Source organism: Phacochoerus africanus, chromosome 4 (assembly GCF_016906955.1).
Source record: "Phacochoerus africanus isolate WHEZ1 chromosome 4, ROS_Pafr_v1, whole genome shotgun sequence".
NCBI lineage: Eukaryota > Metazoa > Chordata > Mammalia > Artiodactyla > Suidae > Phacochoerus > Phacochoerus africanus.
The window spans coordinates 142,385,583-142,402,631 of NC_062547.1; the positions used below are offsets into that span (position 1 = coordinate 142,385,583).

At 46.3% G+C, this 17,049-nt stretch overlaps 2 protein-coding genes across 4 annotated transcripts; both read left to right on the top strand.

Moving 5' to 3' along the window:
• The first annotated feature begins 7 nt into the window (after positions 1-7).
• LOC125126429 (histidine--tRNA ligase, mitochondrial) lies at positions 8-9,235 on the top strand. Of its 3 annotated transcripts, XM_047778831.1 has the most exons (13): positions 8-310; positions 2,313-2,387; positions 2,613-2,732; positions 3,358-3,453; positions 4,257-4,382; positions 4,495-4,602; positions 4,853-4,951; positions 5,264-5,357; positions 5,892-6,019; positions 6,112-6,354; positions 7,013-7,129; positions 7,600-7,746; positions 8,419-9,235. In XM_047778831.1, exons 1-13 carry the CDS (start codon positions 203-205, stop codon positions 8,470-8,472), a joined length of 1,515 nt encoding a protein of 504 aa, XP_047634787.1. In that variant the 5' UTR covers positions 8-202; the 3' UTR covers positions 8,473-9,235. The 3 variants fall into 3 exon arrangements, with proteins under 3 accessions (XP_047634787.1, XP_047634788.1, XP_047634789.1); XM_047778832.1 differs by lacking the exon at positions 8,419-9,235 and having other exon boundaries at positions 7,013-7,160; positions 7,600-7,719; XM_047778833.1 differs by lacking the exons at positions 8-310; positions 2,313-2,387; positions 2,613-2,732 and having other exon boundaries at positions 4,253-4,382.
• Positions 9,236-10,022: 787 nt separating this feature from the next.
• Positions 10,023-16,014, top strand: ZMAT2 (zinc finger matrin-type 2). Its single transcript, XM_047778842.1, has 6 exons — positions 10,023-10,111; positions 10,444-10,537; positions 11,636-11,759; positions 12,682-12,755; positions 13,456-13,601; positions 14,975-16,014. Exons 1-6 carry the CDS (start codon positions 10,094-10,096, stop codon positions 15,116-15,118), a joined length of 600 nt encoding a protein of 199 aa, XP_047634798.1. The 5' UTR covers positions 10,023-10,093; the 3' UTR covers positions 15,119-16,014.
• The last annotated feature ends 1,035 nt before the right edge of the window (positions 16,015-17,049 follow it).

Consider the following 17,049-nt stretch of genomic DNA (forward strand, 5'->3'; position numbering starts at 1 on the left):
TCCTACCGGAAGTGTAAATGCTGGGAGGGAGCCGGAAAGGACTCAAGCCACCCTGCGGGATTTAGGTGGTGTAGAAGCGCTTATTTCTTCCGTAGAGTCTGGGCTTCACCTCTACCGCGCCCTGTACCCTTCCTGGGGTCTTTTTTGCCTCCTTCCTAGGTCCTTTGCCTCCTGTCCCGGAAAGCCGTCTCACTGCCTCACGATGCCCCAGCTCGGATTCCTGCATGGAAGGGCCTGGGCTGCGCTGCTTGGCCAGCTCCGGCGGCCGCCCGGTGCCGTATGCACTGGGGCGGTCCGTTCTCATAGCCAGGTGAGCCAGACTGAGCTAGCTCTGGTCTGTCGGGGCAGGATTTCCAGGTCTGCAAGCAAGGGCTCGCGGCCTGCACTCCCACCAAGTGGCGACACAGAGCCTTTTAGGATGCTCTGTCATTAATCATAGCCATCTTGAGAGATTGGGGTTATTATTTCTACTTTATAGTTGAGGAAATGAAGGCTGCCAGGTTAAATGACTTACCTATGGCTGCATAGTGAGGGAACATTTTAATGTAGATTCATAATCCCTTTCAGAACCTTTTGGCGTCTAGCACATAAACAAACTTTAAGCAAAATACATGAACGTTCCACTGAGGTGACTAATGACCCTAAATAGACTGAATTCACATTAGAATTTACCTCAAAATGAGGCTTCTTCATATCCCCCCCCCACTCCGATTTTTAGTTTTCAGAGATTTTGAATTGTAGAGGAGGGAATGTGGACTTCAGCTGCCATCCTTTGAAGGACAGAATCTGCCAAAGTATAGAACTACTCCACCGTCTATATCTGGAAATAAACAGAATCAGTGATTTTGTTGTACCTTGGGAAAAAGTCTTCCTAGTAGATGCTTTGTGCTATCACAAACTACAGGGCTCAGATCTTTCGTTATTAATTTGCAGTCACAGCATCCTACCAATTTTTTTTTTTTTAAGTTCAATTAGGAAATCCATTCCTGTTCATTCCTCAAGCTCATGCTGTGTTTTGGGGCTGATTCTCTTGTGTATTCAGGTTACTTTTTTTCCTATCGCCAAGCCTAAGGACCATTATTACTACCTTATTAAAAATTCTTTTTTTTTTTTGAATTTTTTATTTTGTTTTTTTTTAGGGATGCCCCTGTGGCATTTGGAGGTTCCCAGGCTAGGGGGCAAATTGGAGCTGTAGCTGCTGGCCTACGCCACAGCCGTAGCAATGCAGGATCCAAGCCAAAACTTTGACTTACACCACAGTTCATGGCAACACTGGATCCTTAACCCACTGAGCGAGGCCAGGGATGGAACCTGTGTCCACATGGATGCTAGCTGGATTCATTTCCACTGAGCCACGACAGGAACTCCTTAAAAATTCTTACTTTCACTCTTTGAGTAGGAGCCGAGAACTGGAGATTGTGCTAATCCCTACTTCTAGATGGTTGGTAATGATAATGCTGGGTTGCTTTGTGTCTTCCTTGTTCCTGGGTTAAACTTTTTCACACATTAAAAAACTCCAAGAGTTCCCATCATGGCTCACTGGTTAATGAATCCGACTAAGAACCATGAGGTTGTGTGTTTGATCCCTGGCTTTACCCAGTGGGTCAAGGATACAGCATTGTGGTGAGCTGTGGTGTAGGTCGCAGACGTGGCCCAGATCCCCCATTGCTGTGGCTGTGGTGTAGGCCAGCAGCTACAGCTCCGATGAGACCCCTGGCCTGGGAACCTCTATATGCCACAGGTGTGGCCCTAGAAAAGGCAAAAAGACAAAAAGAAAAAAAAAAGCAAAAAAAACAAAAAAACCCCAAAAAACTCCAAATTTATTGAGGAGACTTGTTTGGTAAACACCTGGTCTTTTTGCCTTTTCTAGGGCCGCTCCCTCGGCATATGGAGGTTCCCAGCCTAGGGGTCTAATTGGAGCTGTAGTGACCAACCTATACCAGAGCCACAGCAATGCGGTATCCGAGCCAAGTCTGTGACCTACGCCACAGCTCACGGCAATGCCAGATCTGTAACCCACTGAGCGAGGCCAGGAATTGAGCCTGCAACCTCATGGTTCTTAGTCGGATTCTTTACCACTGAGCCACGACGGGAACTTCAACACCTGGTCTTATATGTAGTACATGTACATATACATTGCAGATACAGCTGCATTTTTGGAGGTGGGCTGAGACTGGGATAGATAGAATAACGTTCAGATTTCCTGTTGCTCAGGGACCTGAGGTCGGGGTACGTGGGGCCAGAGAGATCACAGATCTGCCCTGTACTGAGAGGAGCCATATCTCACATTTATCTCACATTTGTTCTGCCAGGTTGCAGAGGCAACATTAGCATCCCAACTGAAACCACATAAAGAGAAACCAAATTTTATTCTCAAGACCCCAAAGGTAATGTCCTGTTCCTTAGAGTGTCTTGGAGTTCTGCTCTCTGCTCTGCTTCTCTTCCTGATCCCTTTTTAATGGTTTTTAAAGCTTATTTTAAAAAAATCTTGACTATTCTTGAGCTTCTGGGTGGGGCTCAGAGTCATCTGAATTCAAAGTTTCACCTCCAGACCTTAGATTATAGATGTAGTTTAACTCTTTATCTTTGGTTTCACTCCTTTTGGTTTCTAGGGCACTAGAGATTTTAGTCCCCAGCAGATGGTTGTGAGGGAGAAAATTCTTGATGTGGTTGTTAGCTGCTTTAAACGTCATGGAGCAAAGAGGTTGGATACCCCAGCATTTGAACTAAAGGTAAGAGGAGGACAAAAGAATGCTGAACCCCATTTCTTCACCTGTGTTTACTTTTTTTTTTTTTGGTCTTTTTAGGGCCGCACTTGGGCATATGGAGGTTCCCAGGCTAGGGGTTGAATCAGAGCTGTAGCCGCTGGCCTACACCACAGCCACAGCAACACTGGATCCTTAACCCACTGAGTGAGTTCCAGGATCAAACCTGCATCCTCATGGCTACTAGTCAGGTTCGCTAACTGCTGAGCCATGACGGGAACTTCCTAACTTGTTTCCTAAAGGGCTTCTAGCCTATGCTTTGGACTCCTCCTTTTTTTTGTTTTGTTTTGTTTGTTTTGGTCTTTTGTCTTTTTAGGGCCACACCTGAGGCATATGGAGGTTTTCAGGCTGGGGGTCCAATCGGAGCTACAGCTGCCAGCCTACACCACAGCCACAGCAACTCAGGCTCTGGGCCTTGTCTGCGACCTACACCACAGCCCACAGCAATGCCGGATCCTTAACCTGCTGAGCAAAGCCAGGAATTGAATCTGCGTCTTCTTGGATCCTCGTTGCGTTCGTTAACCACTGAGGCATGACGGAAAGTCCTGGACTCCTCTTTTTAACCGTGGTTCTTTCTGTTTGACCCTTGCAGGAAATGCTTACTGAGAGGTATGGCGAGGACTCTGGGCTTATCTATGATCTGAAGGATCAGGGTGGAGAGCTGCTGTCTTTGCGCTATGACCTTACTGTATCCTTCTGAGTTCTGGGGCCTGACTTAACTCTTTCTAAACCCAGAGGACTTTCTCTGACAAAAGGGGCAAGAATGACTCTGGGATCCTTATGGTTTGTTAGCAGTAGCCTTTACTGCCAGTTTTTTCCAGAAGGCAATCCTGCCAGCAGGGCCTGGCCCAGAGCACTGTCATTTAGGTTTATAATGTGTCAGAATCCTTTGGGGAAGCTTCCAAAAAGGCAGATCCTTGACCTCTAGCCCCAGATAGTCTTAATTCTGTAGCCTGAGTGGGGCTCAGCAATTTGCAGTATAAACAGGTATCTGGGTAATTAAGATGCAGGTTAAGGAACTTTAACATAGAAGTTGTGGGCAAATCCAAGTCCCAAAGCTTGACTAAATTCTGAGACAGTTGAGAATTGATCTGAGTGGGAGGAAATGGCACAGACTTGAAGGTCTTGGGTCATTTTTATCTCTGCTTCCCTTACGTTCTACCAAAATTGTGGTTTTGCTAGGTGAGATTCCTTCATTTGCCACTTTTTGTTGTTGTTGTTGTTGTTGTACCCATAGCAGTTCCCCTGGCCAGGGGTTGAACCTGCGTCACAGCAGTGACAATGCCACACCCTTAACCCGCTGCGTCACAGGGGAATTCCACCGCCATTCAGTAGTTATTGGTTGCTTAGCACTGCTTGGAGTTAGTGGAGAGTCAGGGAGACTCCTTGTTCTCATCCTAGTGCATGAGATCCAGTTGATAGAGGCCTAGACTTTACACTGGGCCTAAGCTTCGGATGCAATATCCTTCTTCCTTAACCTTTTGATGTGAGGTCCCTTTTGCTCGTTATCTGGCCATGAATAAAGTGAAGAAGATGAAACGCTACCATGTTGGAAAGGTGTGGCGGCGGGAGAGTCCAACCATAGTCCAAGGCCGCTACAGGGAGTTCTGCCAGTGTGTAAGTGAGCTGAAGAGGGCAGCATGGTTCGGTAGTTCCGGGGGCCACAGCCTGGGACCTGGCTGCTCAGTGATTTTTTTTTTTTTTTCCCCTGTCTTTTTCTTTGTTGTAGGATTTTGATATTGCTGGTCATTTTGACCCTATGATCCCTGATGCAGAATGTTTGAAGATCATGTGTGAAATCCTTAGTGGGTTGCAGCTGGGGGATTTTCTCATTAAGGTGAGGCCAGGGCTGAGGACTGAGCAGAGAAGTCTGGATTTTGCCTGATGCTGTCTCAAAACATTGGTGACCCCCGCCATTAAGCCTGCAGTGCTAGGACTTTCTTATTTCATATAGATCTATGCCTCCGTAGTCATCCTATGAAATTTCTTTTCTATCCTTTTTATGAATCAGGAGAATAGGGGACTGCCATTGTTTTGAGGGAGACATCATTGACAAGACACTTGGGTTACTTCCATTGAGTTCACAGGTCAATGACCGGCGGATTTTGGATGGGATATTTGCTGTCTGTGGTGTTCCTGAAAGCAAGTTCCACGCCATCTGCTCCTCGGTAGACAAACTAGACAAGGTAACAAGACTCGCTTCACTCGACCCTATCAGAGTTTCTCTCCTGCTTTCCAGTCTGTACCCTTAGAGGAAAATAAGGAGATGATGACTGGAAGTGAGCTCTTTGTGGGAGGAAGGTAAGGAGACATTGTGAAGCAAGATCTGAGTTTTTAATGCAGTGAAGATTATGGGCTGTATTTCCAAAGCTGCCTCTGACTTTGCTGAGGATAGCGTTAGCTACTTGGGATATATATAGTGAATGAAAATGACGTGCCTTTTTACATGTAGAGAAAGATGGATGTGGGGGCTAGGCTAATGTTTGGGTTTTGTGCAGATGTCTTGGAAAGATGTGAGACATGAGATGGTGGCAAAGAGAGGCCTGACTCCTGAAGTGGCAGATCGAATTGGGGATTATGTTCAATGTCATGGTAAGAGTCAGTGTTTTCTGGAGTTCCTGCAGTGGCGCAGTGGGCTAATAATCTGGCTTGTCTCTGGAGGCGCTGATTCGATCCCTGGCCCGGTGCAGTGGGTTAAGGAACTGGCATTGGCTGCAGCTGTGGTGTGGGTTGCAGCTCTGGCTCAGGTTTGATCCCTGGCACAGGGAACTAACATATGCCACTGGGGTGGCTTTGGAAAAAAAAAAAAAAAGAATCAGTGTTTTCCAAAGCACATGGTAGATCCAGAGTGAGGGTTTTAGGTGTATAACTTCTACCTCTGAAATAGCTCCTTCCCATTAACAGACCTTGGTTTGAATTTAATTCCCCTTTTGTTTATTGTAACCACTTTTTGTCTTCAGATGACAAAGATGGAGGTGGAGGAGGAGACTCTAGTCTTAAGTGATCAGGATCTTTTTTTTTTTAAGAAAATGAAGCGGACTAGGTGGAGCACATTAGGGACAATTTGGATGAAACACATCTGGGTGAATGGCACAGACATTTTTTTCTCTCTACATGTCTCCCCAGGTGGGGTGTCGTTGGTGGAAGATATGTTCCAGGATCCTGAACTGTCCCGGAACAAGCAGGCCTTGGAGGGCTTGGGAGACCTGAAGCTGCTATTTGATTACCTGACTTTATTTGGAATTGCTGAGAAAGTAAGCTGAGTTGGGGGTGGACCTCCTGCTGTGTCCAGGGCTCTCAGGGTCCTGGGTCTTGTCTGAGACTCACTATGGCTTTGTCCCCATAGATCTCCTTTGACCTGAGCCTGGCTCGGGGCCTGGACTACTATACAGGAGTGATCTATGAAGCAGTGCTGCTACAGACCCCGGCCCAGGCTGAAGAGGAGCCACTGAATGTGGGCAGTGTGGCTGCTGGTGGGCGCTATGATGGGCTGGTTGGCATGTTTGACCCCAGAGGCCACACGGTGCCATGTGTGGGGCTCAGCATTGGGGTAGAGCGGATCTTCTCCATCGTGGAGCAGAGGATGAAGGTACGTCCTTAGGAGGGATAGAGGCGGACTGGAGGCCTTCAAACTGCTCATGTTTCTAGAGGTGTAGTTGGACTCTTTTTCTGATGGTTGTTTCTGTTTGTTTTGAATTACTAGTGCAAAGGAAGTTTTTATTAGTTTCATTTTCTCTCTCTCTCTTTTTTTTTTTCTTAAATTATACAAGTGCCATATGGAAGTTCCCAGGCCAGGAATTGAATCTGAGCCACAGCTACAACCTGTGTTGCAGCTATGGCAATGCTGGATCCTTTAACCCACTGGGCTGGGCTGGGAATCAAACCCGTGCCTCCACAGCGACCTGAGTTGCTGCAGTCAGATTCTTTTTTTGTTTGTTTGCTTTTTAGGGCTGCACCTGCGGCATATGGAAGTTCCCAGGCTAGGGGTTGATTTGGAGCTGCTGCTGCTGGCCCACGCAGCAGCCACAGCAATGTGGGATCTGAGCTGCGTCTGCAACATACGCCATAGCTCACGGCAGTGCCAGATCCTTCACCCACTGAGCAAAGTCAGGGATCGAACCCATAACATCATGGATTCTAGGTTGGGTTTGTGACCTGCTGAGCCGCAACGGGAACTTCCGTTTGCAGTCACATTCTTAACCTACTGCTCAAACAGCAGTAACTCCATTCTCTGTCTCTTTTGTTAGACTTTTGGTGAGAAGATACGGACCACAGAGACCCAAGTATTTGTGGCCACACCACAGAAAAACTTTCTCCGGGAACGATTGAAGCTAATTGCAGAGCTTTGGGATGCTGGGATCAAGGTATCGTGGAGCTGATATCCAAACCTTCTAGGTATATGGAATTCAGGCACCAGGCCCATTTCTACCTTCTGCTTAGGGTGGAACGCAAGACGTTTTTCGTCCTCACTAGAGTGTCTAAGGGTACAAGGCTACTTACCTTCTTTGGATATGCTTGCTCCTGGGGTTTGAGTGGTGGTCACTTCTAAGCTCCCTATTTTTGTTTTTTTAAGGGCCACACCTGTGGTACATGGAAGTTCCCAGGCTAGGGGTCGAATTGGAGCTGCAGTTTCAGGTCTACACCACAGCCACAGCAATGCCAGGTCAGAGCCTCGACTGCCACCTACACCACAGCTCATGGCAATGCCGGATCCTTTACCCACTGAGCGGGGCCAGGGATTGAACCCACATCCTCGTAGATACTAGTCGGATTCATTTCTTCTGAGTCACACTGGAATTCTGTATGGTCCCTATTCTTTGTTCACTGTTTCTAGGCAGAGCTGATGTATAAGAACAACCCAAAACTACTAACCCAACTGCACTACTCTGAGGACATGGGTATTCCACTGGTGGTCATTATTGGTGAGCAAGAACTGAAGGAAGGGATCATCAAGCTGCGTTCAGTGGCCAGCAGGGAGGAGGTGAGTGTGGCAGTCAGAAATAGAAGGGACCAAATGTTTCTCCCTTTCTTAGATTCTTTAAGAAATATGTGGGGCGTTCCCATCATGGCTCAGTGGTTAATGAATCTGACTAGGAAGCATGAGGTTGCAGGTTCGATCTCTGGCCTTGCTCAGTGGGTTAAGGATCCAGTGTTGCTGTGAGCTGTGGTATAGGTCGCAGACGCAGCTCGGATCCCGTGTTGCTGTGGCTGTGGTGTAGGCCGGTGGCTACAGCTCCAATTCAACCCCTAGCCTGGGAACCTCCATATGCTGCAGGAGCGGCCCTAGAAAAGGCAAAAAAAAAAAAAAAGAAAGAAACATGTATCTTCTGGCTAAGGAAATATCTCCAGGGTTTATAGTGATAGAGATGAATGAGTACCCCCTCCAGGCAGCCATTGTAGCCAATGATGACTGGGCAGGCAAGAAGACAAATGAAATCTCTGGGTATCTGGAGATAAAATAGACATAGATCCGGTGTTTGAATCCCTTTAGTCTTGAGCGCCTACTTTCTTCAGGTCAGCTTGAAGCCCAGACTCCCTACCGGTTGCATAGGTCATGAGAATAGTTGCCAAATTAAATGAATCTGGAAAAGCAGTGTCTGAGGTACTAGTATCACTCTCTAGTTTGTCACATGAAGATTCTCTTATGTTTCAGGTGGCTATTAAGCGAGAAAATCTTGTGGCTGAAATTCAGAAGCGACTATCTTGAGTCTTGATCCTTGCCTGAATGCCACCTGCTGCTCTTTGTAGAAAAGGTTTCATCTAGGACTGAGTTCCTGTTCCAGAACTTCACAACTGCTGGCCAGGATGGCTGACTCGTGCCTATGCATCCTCCATCTTTTCTGGGTACAGAATTGTAGGAGGTCCTGACGACTCTGGGGCTAGTGTGAGCAGCTATACTGCATGGGCGCAGATGGCTGGTATGTGACAGAGACATGCTTTAATTGCAGAGGCAGATGGCAGACTTGCAGTGCTGTTGAACGCTGCCAACATGTGCTAATAAGATGGTTGCTGTGAACAAGTCTCTGGGAAAGTCACCTCAGGTTGAGACGATTCTGAACCACTGAGATCAGAAGTCATGTCTTAGCCTTCCACTCTTCGCTTCTGAACCAAATTCTGGGCAGTTTGACCACCGTGTGGCCTTGGCCTGTCCAGGGAATTTTTGGTAAACAGCAAGAAGGGGCAATGACTGCTCTCTGTTTTGTTTGAGGACAGAGATGCTAGCCCAAGGGCCCAGCAGTGCCCATATTAATATGACATCTCTCTAGCCTACCCAGTGTTAATCAGGGTGGGGCTGTCTGTTTAATAATCTTGAATGTTGAATTTAATAGGCGACCTGACAAGATGGAGATCTGATCTTTTGAGACTTTGGAGACCATTACCTATGCCTGCTCTAACTAGTCCATGTCCTGCCGTGGAGGTGGCTGTTCTAGAAGTGGTTGTATAATATATTAAATAAAATATTAAATCTAGAAGTTTGGGTAATTTGTTATCGAGGGATTTGTTTGCATAGGCCATAGAAAACGCTTGAGTGCACACTGGAGGATGCAGTGAGCTAAGAGTAACGTCCCTGGGGTGATGTTTTATTTTTGGTGAAGGGAACAGCCATGCTTCCTCCTCCCCGCAGCTGTGAGATACAGTCACCTCACTAAGTCAGTGTGTAGTGTGACATTTGCTAGAGTTCTTCACCCTAGAGTGTTGCTGATGACTGGCCTTCCCAGGTCCGATCGTGTTGATTAAATTGTGCCCTGTAGATTGAATAATTGTGATGTTTCTCAGTTGAAGGAAAAATGAGTTAACCAAGGGGTGATAGCATTTCTTCAAGATAAAGAGACAAAATGCAAACAGCGCTTTCAGTTTGTGCGTTAGGAAGACTACAGCCTGTGCAAACTCTTAGGAGCTCTGGGGCCCTATCTTTAGTGCACACAGGTAAAGAGGCATCTAGAGCCCCTGATAACAGAACTTCAGCCTTAAGAAGGTTTGGAAACTCTTGGCAGTGCACGCAGGTTGGTTAGACTAGACCGGAGGGCGCTGATCTGAACTTCATTTTCCTCTTACGTAAAATGGAAGGGTTGAATCTGTGCTTGTTTTTAAAGCCGGGGTGAAAAACCCTCGCAGGCGCCCTTACTTCCGCGTTGCTTCATACTCCCCTTGCGCATGCGCCATTTCCTTGGAGCAGGGGCGGGGCCGACGATCTTGTTTTAGAAATCCTCCAGTCCTTAGCTCGTTTAGAACACGAGACTCTAACCTTATTGGAGGGCGGGCTTGCCTTACGGCGCAAGGCCGCTTTTTACGGCATTTTCCGGCTTCCCATTCACTTCGCTGTGAAGATGGCGTCGGGTAGCGGGGTAGGTGTTGTGTGTGAGGAGGCTTGGGATGGGGGGTGCGGGGCGGCTTTTCGGCGCTGAATACCCCGCACCCGCCTGGCTTCCCGACACCTCCTGGCGATCTAACCGCCTTGGTTTGAGAGCTCCCCCGTAAGACCCTGGCGCAGGGTCATCGGAAGCGGGAAGGTCTCGGGTTGGGGTCCTGAGGCAACCTCAGCCTCCCGGTGCTGTCCGGAGAGGCTTCGCTCTTCCCAGGTCCCGGGGCCGCCTTAGCGGCTGGGGCGCGGTTTCTTCTGTTTGTCCAGGGGTCGGACACGATTAGCGACGAATCTTCAGCCCCTTTTCCCCCATAGGCAAAAAACTTGGACTTTCGCCGAAAGTGGGACAAAGATGAATATGAGAAGCTTGCGGAGAAGAGGCTCACAGAAGAGAGAGAAAAGAAGGATGGTGGGTGCCTGTTCCATCAAGTGCTAAGTGTATTGCAGATGCGAAGCAATGGTTAGCGAGTCGGTGGGGGGTTGAAACGCGCTGCCCTCCTTTCCTGTGTAACCTCCGGCAGAATAGTGCCTTCCTGGCTCCTCAGGTAGAAAAGTAAGATAAGCGTGAGGAGATGAACTGAAATGGTTTGGAGGTGCTTTCCGGCTCTGCGGTTCCCTGCTTCCTTGCCCTTCCTTTGCTTGGCTCATTTAGTGCTTTCCTCAAGTACAGGGAAGACAGTGGAATCCTCAGTAGTGATGGAGAAGAAGTTAAGTGGAGTGTTTTTGCTGCTGTGTATTACTGCTATTGAACGTGGGATTCTTAACACCGGATTCTTAACCTGGGGAACGTGGGATTGTTTCATCTAGTGCTTAGTGCTGTTCTCTGTGCCTTACGTTTTGTCAGGGAGTTGGTCTTATTTTCTTTTCTGTTTTCAGACTTGTACTTTCTTTTGCTTTACTTGCATACTCCAGCACTTTTGGTTTTTATGTAACTCGTGCAATAGTACTTGGCATATAGCAGATATTTCCTAGATAATAGTTCTTCTTTAAAAAACTTCCCCAGCTCTCAGAAGATTGCCGTGTTATACATTGGGTATCTGTCTGAAAACACTAAATGAGTGGTCTTGCTTTTCTTTTCTTTTTTGTCTTTTTAGCAGCATTCGCAGCATATGAAGGTTCCCAGTCTAGGGGTCGAGTCCGAGCCATAGCTGCTGGCCTACACCACAGCTCACAGCAACACCGGATTCTTAACCCACTGAGGCCAGGGATCAAACCTACGTCCTCATGGATACTAGTCAGATTCATTTCCGCTGAGCCAGGATGGGAACTCCATAGACTTGTTGGCTTTAAGGTGGAGAAAAGATGTAGAGAGTTAAGGATTGCTTATCATTTTTGCTGTGTTGAAATTCTCTGTAGCTGCTGCTAGAAGGGACTGTTTTGTCCCTTGCTTCAGGTTTCAAAAAAGAAATGAAGGTAGACTTCTGGATTTTGCATTTTATGCATTTCTTTTCCTTTCTGGCTAAGGATCTCTGATAATGAAGCGACTTCCTTCCCCATTATGTTCCAGGAAAGCCCGTGCAGCCAGTCAAGCGAGAGCTTCTCCGGCATAGAGATTACAAGGTGGACCTGGAATCCAAGCTCGGGAAGACAATTGTCATTACCAAGACTACGCCACAGTCTGAGATGGGAGGGTAAGTGGCTTTTCATTTATCTCTGCATCCAGGAGTAAGTCACATAAACAAGGTTGGTTTTAGGAAGTGTTGAGCAGGATACTTGGCCCCAGAATAATAACCTTGTTTTCTGTCATTCCATCCTTTGTTCTCCAAGGCCTCAAGTTAACATAATAGTGTCTCTACGAGGTGTCACTCTGTAGGCTTTGTTATATTAGTACTATAACTACTTCTTAATGTCTTAAAGGGAATTGTTTGTTCTCCTGCCAGAGGAAGACATGAAGGAAAGGTCTACTGAGGAGATGTCTAGGGGAGGAATTAGGTGAAGCTAGAATGAAGCCCAGGAGCTGTTGATGGTGGATAAAGGGGGTTAAGGTTGTGGACTAACTAGCTGCAAAGGTTGTAGTTGTTACGGATTTCCTGGTTGTGCACCTTGCTATTAGACCAAGACTATAACCTTTAGAAAGAAGGCTCCCACAGGAATTCTTCCTTTGGCCCACCACTACTTCTCTGTCCAGTTAGATTTTCCAGCAGGAGGATCACACAGATAGCAATGTGTGACACTTCGCTGAGCTGCTTAGTAGACCCGCTGTTGTCATTCCTCTTTGCGTTAGTTATCTGCTGCTATAGAAATGAATACATTCACCCAAGACTTAACAGCGTAAAACAGCAGGTAGCTCACAATATCTGGGGGTAAGGAATCTGGGACTTACTTAGGTGGTTCTGGCTCAGGCTTTCTCACAAAGTTGCCCTCAAAGGTCTGCATCCATCTGAGGTATAAGTGGGTCTAGAGGGTCTGCTTCCTAGCTCTGTCATGCTGTGGTTTGGAGGCCTCTTTGTTCTAAAAAGAACTTTGATTTCAAAATATATGTTTCTTGGTCAAAAGCGACAAAATCCTTAAAACAATCCAACAACCCGAGTGCTGTTTCTTTCTGTTTTCTAGGTATTACTGCAATGTCTGTGACTGTGTAGTGAAAGACTCTATCAACTTCCTGGATCACATTAATGGAAAGAAACGTAAGGCTCAGAGGTAGTTTGGGGCTGGGATGGGAATTGGAGATAGGGTGGGGGAAAGGGTCATTTCTCTTGGGCCTCTTTTTTAATGTCAAGGGAATTCTACAGTTGCTTCAGCATAGGATCCTTTATTATTTATTTAATGTTTCTGGAGTCCAAGAGGTGAGAATCTGTTCTAGACTCTCAACAAGCCCAAGCCCAAACCATGGTCTTTTCTTGGGCCCAGCTGTCCACATTCACATGCACGTACTCAGTAAGGATAGTTGAAAGCCGCTTATATCTTGTTATCTGGAGCTGCTGCCAAAGGAGATTTTTTTTTTTTTTTTAGCCATAATTATTTTTTTTGCATGCTTTCTGAGATTTTTGAATGTTAGGAAGACTTTTTGAGAGACTTAGGATTTTTTTTTCCCCTCCTTTTTAGGGCCACACCCACGCCATATGCAAGTTCCCAGGCTAGGGGTCAAATCATAGCTGCAGCTGCTGGCCTGCACCACAGCCACAGCAATGCTAGATCTGAGCTGCCTCGGTAACCCACACCACAGCTCACAGCAACTCCAGATCCTTAACCCACTGAACAAGGCCAGGGATCGAACCTGTGTCCTCATGGATGCTAGTCAGATTCGTTAACCACTGAGCCACAATGGGAACTCCAGGGACTTAGAATGTTGTTGTAATGACCTTCCTCACTATTGACCCCACCCAGATCAACGAAACCTGGGCATGTCTATGCGTGTGGAACGTTCTACCTTGGATCAGGTGAAGAAACGTTTTGAAGTCAACAAGAAGAAGATGGAAGAGAAGCAGAAGGATTATGATTTTGAGGAAAGAATGAAGGAACTCAGAGAAGAGGTGGGCTCTACAATCCTTCCCTCCCCTCTCCCCCAGCTTTGAATTTTATGTTATGAATCATAGTGAGGCTCTCTTCCTCAGTCCACTCCCATCCCCAGGGGAGAGTTGTATTTCCTGAATTTCTGTATATTAAGGGAAACTTTTATTGCCTTTATTTGGGACTCATGACTGAAAGAAATAGCTCTAAACCTATCCTTTTTTCCCCTGGACTCTCTGGCCATGCTTTTTTTTTTTTTAATGGCTGCATCTTGGTCTATAGGAGTTCCTGGGCCATGGGTTGAATGGGAGCTGCAGCTTAGGCCTACACCACAGCCATGGCAACACTGGATCTAAGCCACATTTGCAGCCTACACTGCAGCTTATGGCAATGCTGGATCCTTAACCCAATGAGTGAGGCTAGGAATCAAACCTGTATCCTCCTAGACACTAGTTGGTTCTTAACCTACTGAGGCACAACAGGAACTCCCATACTTTTTTTTTTAATTTTCAGGAGTGATTAATTAAATGTACCTAGTCTGCAAGAGGCCTGTGAAACCAGGCTGACTGGGTTGGAATTCTGTTTTCCTCCACTTCTTTGGCCAGTTATATAACCTCTCTGTGCATCTGTTTTCCCATATTAGAGATCTTAATATATTATGTACAGAAAGAATAAATACACACGCACAAATAAACAAGAGGAGTTCCTGCATTGTTCGGATCCTGCATTGCTCTGCCTGTGGCATAGGCTGGCAGATGCAGCTCTGATTCAACCCCTAGCCTGGGAACTTCCATATACCTTGGGTGAGGCCTTAAAAAGAAAAATAGTAATAAGCTAAAAAAAAAAAAAAAAAAAAGGAAAAAGAAAAAATATTTTATATACATAAAGCACTTAAATCAGTTTCTGGCTTATACTATGTGCCCCAGAATGTTAGTTCCTATCATGTGTTTTACTCCCATTACTGTGTTAAGATACAGACATGAGACGTATTGACAAGTGCTCTCCAAAGGTTAAAACCTCTCTTTGTTGTCCCTTATGATCTTTATCGTGGCTTTTCCTCTGGTCTTGAAATCTTATTATTTTTATTTATTTATTTATTTATTTATTTATTTATTTATTTATTTTTTGCCATTTCTTGGACTGCTCCCGCGGCGTATGGAGGTTCCCAGGCTGGGGTTGAATTGGAGCTGTAGCCACCGGCCTACGCCAGGGCCACAGCAACGCAGGATCCTCATGGTTCCTAGTCAGATTCGTTAACCACTGAGTCACAATGGGAACTCTGAAATTTTATTATCTTTAATTATTTTCTCCTAAAGATGGAAAGGACACTCACCTGTTTCTTTCATCAGTGTTTGGCTCAGGAGTCCGAACTGATACTGAGTGATTTTCCCTCTAGGAGGAAAAGGCCAAAGCCTACAAGAAAGAGAAACAGAAGGAGAAGAAAAGGAGGGCCGAGGAGGACTTGACGTTTGAGGAGGATGATGAGATGGCAGCTGTGATGGGCTTCTCTGGCTTTGGTTCCACAAAGAAGAGTTACTGAGGCTTTCTGTGCTCGGCTCTTTGCTGGGCCTAATTTTGTGTGTGTGGGCATCAGTTTTCGGGAGGTACTCGGGAAAGTGTAGCAATGGGGAGGGCTAGAGGGGATTGTGGTTTCCCTCTGCCTTGGGAGAGAGCACGGGATGCAGAGGTAATGCTGTGGCATATGCCTCCAGCCTCAGTGTATCCCTGGAGTCCCAGGACCTCTGACCACCTGAGTTCCCAATAAAGAAAAACCTCCTCTTCAGAGGCTGCTTTCCCGAAACTCCCCCTGCATCTTTCTCTCTTCATCTGTCCAGTCTCCTATCTGAACATCCTACATTTATCCTGTGTTCTGCCTTTGTTTTTATTTTGACTCTTGCTTAGCCTACAGCAGAAGGGTTCTCTGGGTCCCCCATTTCCAGCTGATAGCATACCTTTGATCAACCCCCCCTTCCGCATTCTCTCCATCTCTCCCAGCCCCCTGTGGTTCTCTGGCCACCTGTGCATGCATGGGTCCGTGGTGTGAGCGGGTATGTGTGCATGAATCTGTCACAGAGGGAGCCTGAGCTAGCGCCTCAGAGCATTGTTGCCTTGGGGCCTGACGTGCACAGGTTCCTCAGAGCATGTAACAGAAAATTAAATGGGATGAGTGTTTGGTGTGGTTTTTTGTCTGGTGAGTTTTTTAACCTTTGTTCTTCGTATGTAGATTGTTCAGCTTTTCCTGATTGTTTCATTTTATTGAGGATTACTCTGTTTTTTTTCTTCCTTATAAGCAGGCTCTTGGAAGAACCTGTTTGATGCAAAAAAGAAAAAGGAGAAAACCTCATATTCATATGGGAGCCCTTGGGTCTCAGAGGCTGTTCGACATGATAATAAATGGCATTGACTGGGCCTATTTCACATTTAGTGGGAACACTGCATATTCTTCCCTGTGTATTTTTTTCCCCTTCCCCACACTTACTCTTTCTCCTTTCATTTGAGCCCTGTCACTTTTTTTCCCTTAGGTTCCTTCAACATGAGTTATATTTTCCTTGGATGGGTTCTCTGGAGGAGTCTGATCAGAACTTTTCTATGGTTTTAGGTTCCTTTGATCTTTTGCTTTTGGAACAGCAGGGCTCAGGGTTGAAAAATTAGTGTTTTCCTTACTATCTGCAGTTAGGCTAGGCACAGAATTAGTTTTCGCATTGTTGACATTTTGGGCAGGATAATTCTTTGTTGTGGGGGCTCCCTTGTGCATTGTAGGATATTTAGAGTATCTCTAGCCTCTACTCACTAGATGCCACTAGCACTTCCTCCTCAAATTGTGACAGAGATTTCTGTGTTCCCAGGAGTGAGCTGGGACAGAATTCCTCCCCCCAGCCCCACTGAGAACCATTGAGAAGCCGCGTTGCGTGGTTTGCTCTTATTTGAGAATTAGATAGCACAGGCTGGTTAATTAGAGCAAAAACAAATTTTATATTCCTTGGATCAGATAATAGTAATGCCAGGTCCCAGGGGTATGTAGGGAGGTGGGGGTGTCAGTCCCTTAAGTTGAAAAGACAAATAGTAATGACACAAACTTCAAATAGGTGAATTCTGTAACAACAGGTTCTATACCCTGAAAAGTGGGCTCTATTTGGGTTAACAAGGCTGCCACCATGTGGCTTGTTGACATTCTTTACCTCTTAGAGCCCCTTTTATGTAGCATCTGAAGCACTTGTGGATCCCCCCAGAGTACCATACTCTTTCCTTTGGACTTTTGTCCAAAATTCTCTTGCTGTCAGGCAAGTGTTGCCTAATTTATTTCTGGTTTGGAGGGGTTCAAGCTGCTGAGTTGAAGGAAAGGAAGGAGATGGAGTGGAAATTTTGGAGCCCAGAGCAATCCCGGAGAACTCAGATCTCTATAAGAAATTTTTTTTTTTTTTCTTTTTAGGGCCACACTCGTGGCATATGGAGGTTCCCAGGCTAGGGGTC

Excerpts from the sequence above, each read along its gene's own strand:
- LOC125126429 (XM_047778831.1), top strand. The coding sequence starts at position 203 with ATGCCCCAGCTCGGATTCCTGCATGGAAGGGCCTGGGCTGCGCTGCTT. Across the intron at positions 2,388-2,612 it reads TTATTCTCAAGACCCCAAAG|GGCACTAGAGATTTTAGTCC; the intron begins GTAATGTCCTGT and ends TTTGGTTTCTAG. Across the intron at positions 6,355-7,012 it reads TCGTGGAGCAGAGGATGAAG|ACTTTTGGTGAGAAGATACG; the intron begins GTACGTCCTTAG and ends CTCTTTTGTTAG.
- ZMAT2 (XM_047778842.1), top strand. Across the intron at positions 12,756-13,455 it reads TCACATTAATGGAAAGAAAC|ATCAACGAAACCTGGGCATG; the intron begins GTAAGGCTCAGA and ends GACCCCACCCAG. Across the intron at positions 13,602-14,974 it reads TGAAGGAACTCAGAGAAGAG|GAGGAAAAGGCCAAAGCCTA; the intron begins GTGGGCTCTACA and ends TTTTCCCTCTAG.